At 36.7% G+C, this 12,384-nt stretch overlaps 2 protein-coding genes across 26 annotated transcripts in view; one reads left to right on the top strand and one right to left on the bottom strand.

Annotated features, from left to right (window-relative positions):
- LOC123528430 (ectopic P granules protein 5 homolog) overlaps nucleotides 1–12,384 on the bottom strand; it is a 307,990-nt gene that overhangs the window by 159,805 nt on the left and 135,801 nt on the right. The window lies entirely within an intron of this gene.
- LOC123528557 (protein polybromo-1-like) overlaps nucleotides 1–12,384 on the top strand; it is a 100,475-nt gene that overhangs the window by 68,700 nt on the left and 19,391 nt on the right. For 18 of the 22 annotated variants that reach the window (XM_053522079.1, XM_053522071.1, XM_053522074.1 and 15 more), the window contains 3 exons: nucleotides 1,982–2,020; nucleotides 4,799–4,948; nucleotides 9,625–9,814. In XM_053522079.1, the coding sequence (XP_053378054.1) occupies nucleotides 1,982–2,020; nucleotides 4,799–4,948; nucleotides 9,625–9,814 (379 nt within the window). Of the gene's footprint in view, nucleotides 1–1,981; nucleotides 2,021–4,798; nucleotides 4,949–5,416; nucleotides 5,540–9,624; nucleotides 9,815–12,384 lie in introns of all 22 variants that reach the window. The other 4 variants (XM_053522078.1, XM_053522068.1, XM_053522081.1 and 1 more) reach the window with 3 other exon arrangements.

The following is a 12,384-nucleotide window of genomic DNA, read 5'->3' as shown; positions in this document are numbered from 1 at the left end:
AGTAATAGTGTGAGATTTTACTAATGTACGAGTATCGTAAGTGAGGGTTTTAGGCCTTTGCAAATATTTTTTTAGCTCACCTGTCACAAAGTGACAAGGTGAGCTTTTGTGATCGCGTGGCGTCCGTCGTCCGTCGTCCGTGCGTGCGTAAACTTTTGCTTGTGACCACTCTAGAGGTCACATTTTTCATGGGATCTTTATGAAAGTTGGTCAGAATGTTCATCTTGATGATATCTAGGTCAAGTTCGAAACTGGGTCATATGCGGTCAAAAACTAGGTCAGTAGGTCTAAAAATAGAAAAACCTTGTGACCTCTCTAGAGGCCATATTTTTCATGAGATCTTAATGAAAATTGGTCAGAGTGTTTACCTTGATGATATCTAGGTCAAGTTCGAAACTGGGTCACGTGGGGTCAAAAACTAGGTCAGTAGATCTAAAAATAGAAAAACCTTGTGACCTCTCTAGAGGCCTTATTTCTCAATGGATCTTCATGAAAATTGGTCAGAATGTTCACCTTGATGATATCTAGGTTAAGTTTGAAACTGGGTCACGTGCATTCAAAAACTAGGTCAGTAGGTCTGAAAATAGAAAAACTTTGTGACCTCTCTAGAGGCAATATTTGTCATGGGATCTTTATGAAAATTGGTGAGAATGTTCACCTTGATGATATTTAGGTCTAGATCGAAACTGGGTCACGTGCGGTAAATAACTAGGTCAGTAGATCTAAAAATAGAAAAACCCTGTGACCTCTCTAGAGGCCATATTTTTCAAGAGATCTTCATGAAAATTGATCAGAATGTTCATCTTGATGATATCTAGGTCAGATTCGAAACTGGGTCAGGTGCGGTCAAAAACTAGGTCAGTAGGTCTAAAAATAGAAAAACCTTGTGACGTCTCTAGAGGCCATATTTCTCAATGGATCTTCATGAAAATTGGTGAGAGTGTTCAGCTTGATGATATCTAGGTCAAGTTCGTAACTGGGTCATGTGCGGTCAAAAACTAGTAGGTCACTTGCCTTCAAAAACTAGGTCATTAGGTCAAATAATAGAAAAACCTTGTGACCTCCCTAGAGGTCATATTTTTCAATGGATCTGTATGAAAATTGGTCAGAATTTTTCATCTTGATGATATCTAGGTCACATGTGCTCAAAAACTAGGTCACTATGTCAAATAATAGAAATAACGATGTCATACTCAGTTCAACACTGGGTCATGTGGGGATAGGTGAGCGATTCAGGACCATCATGGTCCTCTTGTTTGATTAGGTGGAAGTACATTTGACACATGAATTATTCGATTTTAAGGTTGAGGGATCCACGGGGGGAGAAGGCAGCAAGAAAAAGGTGAATTCAGAATGCTTTATGAAGAAAATATTATTGTCAGAATTGTTGGCGTATTGCCAAAAATTGTCCCCATAAATTGCTTGTTTTATGCTGTATTAATTGTCAGCGTGCCTGTAAAGATTTAGACTGACTTCATGAAAGAGCTGATTTTTTCAGACCAATGATTTTATGGCGCAATAACATCACAATTAGGAAAATTGGTCGGGTTGAGTTAGAACAGAAAATGCTATTAACCTTTAGCCTGCTAGCAGTGAGTTATTCTGCCTTTGCGACCAGTGCAGACCAAGATTAGCCTGCACATCTGTGCAGGCTAATCATGGTCTGCACTGTTCGCTATTCAGTCAGTAAATTTTCAGTGAACACCCCTTTGAATAATAAATGGTATTGCCCAAATTGAATGATGGACCAGTTTATTTGAGAAATTTAGCAGGGTAAAGGTTAATAGGAAAGATAAAACTGGTAATTTGTAGGTTTTCTTGAGAACAGAACAAACAGTTTTACATGGTCTTAGTGAAAACAAAGTAATAGTGTGAGATTTTACTAATGTACGAGTATCGTAAGTGAGGGTTTTAGGCCTGTGCAAATATTTTTTTTGATTAGGTGGAAGTACATTTGACACATGAATTATTTGATTTTAAGGTTGAGGGATCCACGGGGGGAGAAGGCAGCAAGAAAAAGGTGAATTCAAAATGCTTTATGAAGAAAATATTATTGTCAGAATTGTTGGCGTATTGCCAATTGTTAACCTTTTCTTACCAGCATGTTTTGTATGAATGCTTGAGATTTATATTTTGGGTTTGGAGAATGCATTAGTAAAACATGTATGTGTTTTGAAGAAAAGGGTAGAAATTGCTTGAAACTGAATGGAGACTGAGGAAAAATTCCAGTATGATGTAAAATGTATGAATTTTAACCAAAGCTAGGTTGAAAATAGTTTCTTTGTAAAATCTTTTATAGTAGAACCATAACTTTTTGTGTCTCACGAAGCTTGCAGGTTGGGATACTTAGATTTGCCTTTGTTTGTACAACTGTCTCTAAGTCCGAATTTGTGCCATGCATATTTCAAAAAGTAATTGTCCTGAAACATCGTAGTATTGTCATTCAGCATGTGAAGTTTTGCACATAGGTTTTAATTGGGATTTCACTCGGCTAGACTAGAGTTATAGCTTTTGACTAAGTCTAAAATATGACTGTCTATCTGAACTTGTGTCGTGCATATTTCAAAAAGTATTTGACACAAAGTCATAAACCTCACAGGATTGTCATTCAGCATGTGGTGTTGTGCACTTTGGTTTTAATTGGGATTTTACTTTGCCAGACCAGAGTTATGGCTCTTGACTTAGTCAAAAAGATGCATAAAGGGCCTTGATATTTGTGTTGGATCGTCATGAAGCCTCATGTAAGAATATTATTGTTCAGCATGTGACTTCCTGTCCCCCCACCCCCCACCCAACACACACGCCTACATAAGACTGTACAGTGACATTAGAAGGGGGTATCCAGTGTTCTGTAACTTTTGTAGGATTTTGTTTTACTAGTCTAGTGACAGGTGACTATTAATGAGAATATGCAAATGAATAGGTAGGCCAAGAAAAGGTTTTAATTTTTTTCACACCTACAGACAGTGAAGAAAGTTTTATTGAACAAAATATTCTAGGCAAGAAGAAAAATTGGGTTATTGATCTCAAGTTTAAGACATTTTGCTAGATATTTTTATGCTTGTAGGAAATTTTAGCATGAATTGAATGGGAAATTAGTTATTCTGTAGAAAAGTGTATTTGGTTTATATCAGCTTGTGCTACCCTGTTTTTGGTTTTGGAAATAAATCCCACCTGCGATGTCTTATATAACCTATGTTACAGTGTGTTAAGTAGATTTATGTTACTGTCATAGTTTGCAGTACCAGGAGGAAGTTATATTTATCACCCTTTATTTGTATTTACCTCCCTTTATAGTCACAGTTACTGCTCAATTGAATACATGAACAGAAGGGAGATAACTAAAATTTTAACTCATCAAACAGACAATAAGAATTTTACAAGAATTTCTTTGAAAAGAAGGCATTACTATTTCTACAGTTAAAAAACCCCACATTACATTAATAAGCAGAAAAATGTCTGTTGGCTGAGCTAAATAGTGATAGCACAGTTCTACACTACACAGTTCGCGGGATTGAGTTCTGTTCAAGAGCGGCACATATGTTCTCCATGACAGATTGATAAAAGACATTGTATCAAAAATTATTTCATCCTTCACTTCTGATTCATGTGGAGAAATTGGCAGTTACTTGTGGAGAACATGTTAGTACTGGTACAGAATACAGAAACTCTGGTTAACTACCCGTCATTTCATAACTGAAATTTTGTTGAAAATGGCACTACATTGAAAACAAAACAAAGAACTTAAAATTGAAGCTTTTCCTCCTGGTAAAAGTTTTGATTATAAATCCACCCTACTAATATTTTAGATATCTGTATTATGAAAAACTAGTTAGATAAAGAATTGCAGGAAAGGGCTGAAGTGCAGGCCTTGTGTATTAAAAATAACATGCTTGAAACAGAATTTATATATTATGTGTATTACAGTGTGTTTAGGATAGCAATTTGTTGAATGTTATTGAGGATAGAAATTTTTGTTCAGTTTAAAGTGCTTAAAAATTGTGCAAAAAATTACTTTGAAAATTGCATCAGTGCATGTAAAGCCCTTAGTTTTTTAAATGGTTAAACACTGCATTCTTTTAAAGTACACTAAGCTGAAGTATGTAGAAATTCTTGGCTTTGCATTATTTTGAAGTATAAAATATGTTACATTATCTTGCCTTTGAAATATTGTTAAAAGTTATAAAATTTAGTATATTGTCATTTATTATGACAGTTAATGCATTTCTTAGTCTTGTGTAAATTTGTAGATGTTTGAATAGTTTGTGTGAAGATGTTTTTCCTTTCAGATGTCCTCTTAAGTTTTGGTCAAGGTAACTTAAGGTGCATAAATATTTATGTATTGTCTGGTTTTAAAAACAGATGTTAAGAACTAAAGATAAGCCAAGATGTAAGAGATATGCATGTCAACAACAATAGAATCACCAGTTTGTGTGAAAACTTTGTACAAAAAAATACTAAGATAAGTGAATGTAATTCGAAAATTGCTTGTCAGTTTTTAACCAGACTTTGCATTTCTGCATTCAAGGATTATCTATTGACCTTTAGCCTGCTGGCAGCAAGTGATTCTGCCTTTGCGACCAACGCAGACCAAAATCAGCCTGTACGTCTGTCCAGGTTGATCATGGTCTGCACTGTTCACTGTTCGGTCAGTAAATTTTCAATAAACACCCCTTCCAATGATAATTGGTATTGCCCAAATTGAATGATGGACTAGTCATTTTTAGAAATTTAGCAGGCTAATGGTTTTTTTTAAAAAGATATATAAAATGTTAATAGGTAAATATGTTTGTTTTAGGGTAAAGGTATGAATTGGCGAGACAAAAACAAAGATAAACGGACACAAATTAGTGGCTACATTGTGTTTTCTGGAGAATTTCGTAAAATTGTACAACAAGAAAACCCAGAATGCAATTTCGGTGAAATCAGTCGTCTTGTTGGTGGGAAGGTACTGTATTGGCTGTTGTCCTGGTCATGTGATATTGTCGTCATAGTAACATGTTGTCATAGCAACCAAGCTGTTTTCACCATCATAGCGGGCATGAAGCATGATTTATTTATTTTGTTTGCTTTTTCCATTGGGTCAAACACAACTGATTGATTTTTCTGGGGGCCCTTGTATTTTTTTAAATCCAGAAAAATTAATTTTAAAGTACTTTTTGAACTTACATATATTTAAAAAAACATTCTAGTAATTCTGTTTTGTGCCATATTTTTTCTTTTCATTTTGAAATTGCTTTTCATATAGCTCAAAGGCAAATCAGTCAGTTCTGTTTCTGTGGAAATGAAAATTTATGTCAACAAATTTTCAGCTGCTGAAACACTGTGGTTTCTAGTTTCCATGGGAACGATAGGAAAAAGTGTGTTTGACCCTGAACCTATTTTTATTTTGCATGTTGGTTTACTCATTTTATAGGTGCGAGCTAAACGATATCCGAGTGGCTTTGTCTTGTTTTCTGGCGATTTTAGACGGAAATTGACTGAAGAAGGCAAAAATCATTACACATTTGGAGAGATAAGTCGGATGGTAGGAATACAGGTAAAGATGTCCTTTATGGTAATAGATATGTAAGTCTGAATAAAATTGGAAATCGCTTGAATTTGCTAGCTTTCGTTGTCATTGAATTGGCAGAATGAAGTTACTTAGAAATAAGTGCTTGGATTCGTTTAAGCAATACTTTCAACATTAAGTGTATTTTTTCACAACCTCTGGGAACTGTTACTGCATGTTTAATCTTTAACATGCCTTAGGGCTACAGAAACTTATTGGTTCTGCATGAAAAAAAGGTTAATGTCTTTAAGATTTATTTGATACAGTCACTTTCTATCTTTTATTTTTCCAAATTTTTATTTTCTGCTGGGTTGTTTGGGTGCAAAGAAAAACTGGGTTATTGTGTATGAGTACAGTCTTGACAAGTTTTGACTGCTTTAAGGTATTCACTGAATCTTGTTTTGGTGCACCTGTATACTGGTATTATACTGTCTTGTACACTTTATTTTCTTCATCATTGTCTCTTGGTGTTGTAATATTGTCATTTCATTATCCCAAGTGATAATAACCTTCCTAATGCCTTTGTTTTTGTTTAAAATATTTGAATGGTTCATTTTTCTTTCTCTCCTCTCCCAATCTAATGACTGTGAAATTGACTAGAAATCAAAATTATATAAAGAGTTAGTCACCAGTCAAAACAGAAAGTCTAAAGTCTTTTAATATGGTAGATCAGGTGTTACAAATTTTTTTATTCCATCAGATACTGTAGATTAACATTGTATGACATACTTAAGAAAAAATAACTTAAAAAAAAATATAGCAAGCAACAGTGGTATTTTATTAGAACTTCCGCTTTCCACTTACGTATGATAGCTGTAAGATCTGATGTATATATATTTGATTCTCAGAAGAGAAAAGAAAGTAATGTTATTTTAAACTGTTCATCCCAAATTAGTGTTAAGAAAAGCTTATTGCTCAATACTGTATGATTGAAACATCAGTGAATGATGGCATGATTTTTGTGTTGTATGATGTTATTTTCACTGAGTATAGACCTTGGAATGCGCAGAATGTTGTATGTGTTAGAGTAGATTTTTTTCCAGCATTATTTATAAAATGCTCTTGGCTTTTATAAGATAGAATTGTTAATGCTTTGAAAATATTTACAAGCCTAGATGTTAGCATTTCATTGTTTTATATGTAGAGCTATATAGGTTCATATATAATATAAGCTTCCTGTACCTTGATTTCATAACGCCTTTAGGCTTCCTTGCAGTGTTCTTTTACGGAAGTGTTTGAAAAAAGGGAGGTAACACCAGTTTTCTTAACAGCATTTTCACTAGAACTACTGTATATGTGTATAGTAAAAAGATAGGCATTGTTACACGGTAAAAAGGTGCTACACAGTGTTAACTTTTTATATGTCCATCTCTGAAAGAGCGGGCCATATTATATGAACACCCATGGCAGGCTGGCGAGCGGGCGGAGGTTGGCGTCCAAAGTAAGTCCGCTCTCTACAAGTCGAACAGTTTTCATCAGATCTTCACCAAACTTGCTGACAATGTTTGTGGACATACTATCTCGGCCAAGTTCGATAACCACCAAAATTGCCCCAGGCACTTCTGGATTATGGCCCTTGAATTACCTATTTAGCCTTGTCCGCTCTCTAAGTGTAACAGTTTCCATCCAATCTTCACCAAACTTGCTGACAATGTGGGCATAATATCTCGGCCAGGTTCAGTAACCAACCAAATCGCCTCAGGCACACTTGGATTATGGTCCTTGAATTACTTGAAAAACTGCCTATTTAGCCTTTGAACAGTTTTCATCCAAGGGGCGTATTTTGTGACAGTCTGGCACTCTTCTTCTACATGGAGTTGTCAGTTTTGACATGATATATGCCAACTTGATCTTTTACAGTGGAGAAATTATAAATTTATTAAGAACTTACGAAAGAATGAAATTTATTACGAATGTGTAGACTTCTTTTGAAACATTCTAATAAAGAGAATTGTATTGTATTTCCCCCCCTGCCAAAGGCAACATGTCTGTCCTGCTGTTTGTGCCTCCATCCGTCCAAAATTGAAAATGCTTATTATCAAAAAAGTTTTTTAGCTAGAATCATCAGATCTCAAATGATTATTAATTATGTCTCCCCCCACCTCTGGGGGAGACATTGTTTTTGCCTTGTCTGTCTGTCTGTCCGTCCGTCCGCCCATACATCACACTTCATTTCCGATCAATAACTGGAGAACCATTTGATCTAGAACCTTCAAACTTCATAGGGTTGTAGGGCTGCTGGAGTAGACGACCCCTGTTGTTTTTGGGGTCACTCCGTCAAAGGTCAAGGTCACAGGGGCCTGAACATTGAAAACCATTCCCGATCAATAACTAGAGAACCACTTGACCCAGAATGTTGAAACTTCATAGGATGATTGGTCATGTAGTGTAGATGACCCCTATTGTTTTCGGGGTCACTCCATCAAAGGTCAAGGTCACAGGGACCTGAACATTGAAAACCATTTCCGATCAATAACTTGAGTACCACTTGACCCAGAATGTTGAAACTTCATAGGATGATTGGTCATGCAGAGTAGATGACCCCTATCGATTTTGGGGTCACTGTTAAAGGTCAAGGTCACAGGGGACTGAACATGGAAAACCGTTTCCGATCAATAACTCGAGAACCACTTGACTCAGAATGTTGAAACTTAATAGGATGATTGGTCATGCAGAGTAGATGACCCCTGTCGATTTTGGGGTCACTCTGTTAAAGGTCAAGGTCACAGGGGCCTGAACATGGAAAACCGTTTCCGATCAATAACTTGAGAACCCATCGACCCAGAATGTTGAAACTTCATAGGATGATTGTTCCTGCAGAGTAAATGACCCATATTGTTTTTGAGGTCACTCTGTTAAAGGTCAAGGTCACAGGGGCCTGAACATTGATAACCATTTCTGATCAATAACTTGAGAACCTCTTGATCCAGAATGTTGAAACTTCATAGGATGATTGAACACGCAGAGTAGATGACCCCTATCGATTTTGGGGTCACTCTGTTAAAGGTCAAGGTCACAGGAGCTTGAACATGGAAAACCATTTCCGATCAATAACTTGAGAACCACTTGATCCAGAATGTTGAAACTTCATAGGATGATTGGTCATGCAGAGTAGATGACCCTTATTGATTTTTTGGTCAGTCTATTAAAGATCAAGGTCACAGGGGCCGGTATATGTAAAATCATTTCCGGAAAATAACTCGAGAACCACTTTACCTAGAATGTTGAAACTTAATAGGATGATTTGGACATGCAGAGTAGATGACCCCTATTTATTTTGGGTCAAGGACACAGGAGCCTGAACAGTGGCTTGAGAATCCCTAGGCCTAGAGTGTTGAAACTTAGTAGGATGACTGGACATGCCAAGTAGATGATCCCTATTGCAGCCAACCATCAGTGTCTCTTTGACTTTCACTCCTGACCCCTATTGACTTCTGGGACTTTGCATTGGGGGAGACGTGCTTTTTTACAAAAGCAATTTCTAGTTAGCACATGGCCTTTGCCCACAGGTAGTATTATCTCGCTTGACTAAGAAAAGTAAGAGTTTTTCCCTTTCATTTGGGAAAAAGTAAGAATTTTTGACTGTATCCAAGATTCATCAAGTTCTCAGTGACTGCATAGTGCCCTTTCACTATTTTAATATTCATAAATTCCCACACTGTAGGGCAGTTGTGCACATGCAACTTTTGTCAGGATATCTTGACTAACTTTAAGAGTTATTGACCTTTAATTGTTTTAAAATCTTTAAATTCCAACATAAACCAAGTAGCTAAGCATTAGAATTTCATTACTAAAACTATTTAAGGATGAAACCTCTATTACGTTTGCCAGGGGTTAACAATTTACTGAATTTGCTTGTTTTCATAAAAACTCCAAATTGGTTATATGCCGTGTTGAATAATTCATTTAGGCTATGCCCTTGTGAAATGATTTCTCAGGTTTATAACATCTTTGTCATAAATATATTGAATATGATTCTGCTATATATTATTCTGTAAGTGAAGAACGGCTGAATGTTTTGTGTTCTGTATTATTTCGGCCTGCTTTTTGATGGTACCACTGTGTTATTGTAGTGGAGGAACTTGGAGAAAGAGGAGAAGGAGAAATACGAGGATAAGGCTCGTAGGATTGCCGAGGAGCAGCAGGCCAAACAGGCCGACGCTGAGAGGGCTTTCAACATGACACTGCAGCAGCAACAGCCACAACAACAACAACATGCCACCCCAGCGGAGAGTCCCAGACCCAGCACTCCTGCGCAGCAAGGTTGGTGTTATTATGTTTCAGTAGTTATTTTTGACTGTGGCGATTGTACACGTTAACTATACCTGTCAAGGTAGTTCAGTAGCTTTAGACAAGCTATCTAGAAGTTGTCAGCTAAATATTTTGATAGGCTGTGAGGACTGTATCCAGCTGCCAGTGTTTATTTCTTGCAGTTACAATGGATTTTTAGCAGCATAAAATCTTTCCCTCTAGACAGTCTTAGAAGAAAGTATTCAAGCACTGGCTGTTGCAGAGTAAGAACATTGTATATACATTACATAGAATAGTTAATTTTCTGCTGATAGCTTGTGGAAGTTTGATTTTAACTCAGAACCCTGCCCTAGCCAGAAGTTGTGTCTGAACAGGCCTTTTGAGTAGGCTTCCAAATTTACATCACGAAACACGCCATATGACCTAAAGTTTTGTTGTTGTGACTAAAAGTGATCAAATTTCTTATGGAATGAAATCCTTCCTGATGTTGTATTGTGAAGTAGCATTACTATATCTAGAAGCTAACACTGTATTTAACACGAGATATTGTGAAATAACCAACTGTAAGACACTAGTGCACTCAGCATTATTATTATTTAAGCTTGTAAGCACCTTGTACTGGGTAAATGTGTGTTAACATAGTGTACAAGTTGAAAGCACAATGTTTGTAGGCCAATCTATTTCTGCTAAATCAGCCACTTTCTGCTGGATAGTTGTTCAAGAACATACTGTAACTACAATAGGAAAAGCCTAGAATTTTTTATCCTTATATGAGGAGTAACTGTTAACATTGAAATAAAATCATTTTCATTGGTTCTTGCGGGGATATTGTTTGGTACTTGAAGCATTCTCATAGGTCCATGCAGGGGAATTGTTTGGTACTTGAAGCATTCTCATAGGTCCATGCAGGGGAATTGTTTGGTACTTAAGTTGAGGAGAACAAGAAAGTACTGGAAATACCTACTGAAATGTAGATTTACTGCCTTCAAATATCTAAAACACTGACTAAAGTCTTATCTGGGCAAATGATCTATGAAGTGTTAATAATCTATAAAATTTGTGTTGTTATAACTTGTAGATGTGTCTTGTTTTAAGAATTATGTGTATGTATCAGTAGGTATTTAATAAATGTTTTATGTGATAGGAGCATGTTTGACATTGTTCTTTAGTGTGCTGATTTTTTGTGCCTCTGTTTATGTGTATCTATGTGTAACTTGGCACAATTGTTCACCATCATGAGACGGAGTGCCTTGCGCAAGAACCAGGTCCCTAGGTCTAAGGTCAAGGTCACAAAGGATACAAGAATAAAAACTTTGTCGGGAGCATATCTTTTTCATGCATGGAGGGATTTTGATGAAACTTGGCACAATTGTTCAACATCACGAGACGGAGTGTCTTGCGCAAGAAACAGGCCCCTAGGTCTAAGGTCAAGGTCACAAAGGATACAAGAATAAAAACTTTGTCCGGAGCATTATCTTCTTCATGCATGGAGGGATTTTGATGAAACTTGGCACAATTGTTCACCATCGCGAGACGGAGTGTCATGCGCAAAAACCAGGTCCCTAGGTCTAAGGTCAAGGTCACACTTAGAGGCCAAATGTCAGATACAAGAATGACTTTGTCCGTAGCATTTCTTCTTCATGCATGGAGGGATTTTGATGTAACTTGGCTCAATTGTACACCATCATGTAATGGAGTGTCATGCCCCTTTAGAATTACTTCCCTTTGTTGTTACTATAAATAGCTTATATTGTAAATTTTTCATTACTAGTCATAGGGAAAAATGGAGACCACATTTCTGTAGTACAACATGCATGTTACATCCAATTTTGAGGTGTATTTTGACCTATCTCTATCTGGTAAGGATTTTTGTGTGGATTTACAATTTTTTTAAGATTAACTTCCTTTAGTTGTTACTATAAATACCGTAACTTGCATTGTAACTTTTTTTAGCTCACCTGTCACAAGGTGACAAGGTGAGCTTTTGTGATCACTCAGCGTCCATCGTCAGTCTGTGCGTGCGTGCGTAAACTTTTGCTTGTGACCACTCTAGAGGTCACATTTTTCATGGGATCTTTATGAATATTGGTCAGAATGTTCACCTTGATGATATCTAGGTCAGGTTCGAAACTGGGTCATGTGCGGTTCAAAACTAGGTCAGTAGGTCTAAAAATAGAAAAACCTTGTGACCTCTCCAGAGGCCATATATTTCACGAGATCTTCATGAAAATTGGTCAGAACATTCACCTTGATGATATCTAGGTCGGGTTTGAAACTGGGTCATGTGCCTTCAAAAACTAGGTCAGTAGGTCAAATAATAGAAAAACCTTGTGACCTTTCTAAAGGCCATATTTTTCATGGGATCTGTATGAAAGTTGGTCTGAATGTACATCTTGATGATATCTAGGTCAAGTTCGAAACTGGTTCATGTGCGGTCAAAAACTAGGTCAGTAGGTCTAAAAATAGAAAAACATTGTGACCTCTCTAGAGGCCATATATTTCATGAGATCTTCATGAAAATTGGTTAGAATGTTCACCTTGATGATATCTAGGTCAAGTTCGAAACTGGGTCATGTGCAGTC

Source organism: Mercenaria mercenaria, chromosome 13, assembly GCF_021730395.1.
Source record: "Mercenaria mercenaria strain notata chromosome 13, MADL_Memer_1, whole genome shotgun sequence".
Classification (NCBI taxonomy): Eukaryota; Metazoa; Mollusca; class Bivalvia; order Venerida; family Veneridae; genus Mercenaria; species Mercenaria mercenaria.
Note: the sequence above shows the minus strand (reverse complement) of the source record. Positions and strands in the feature narration are given on the sequence as shown.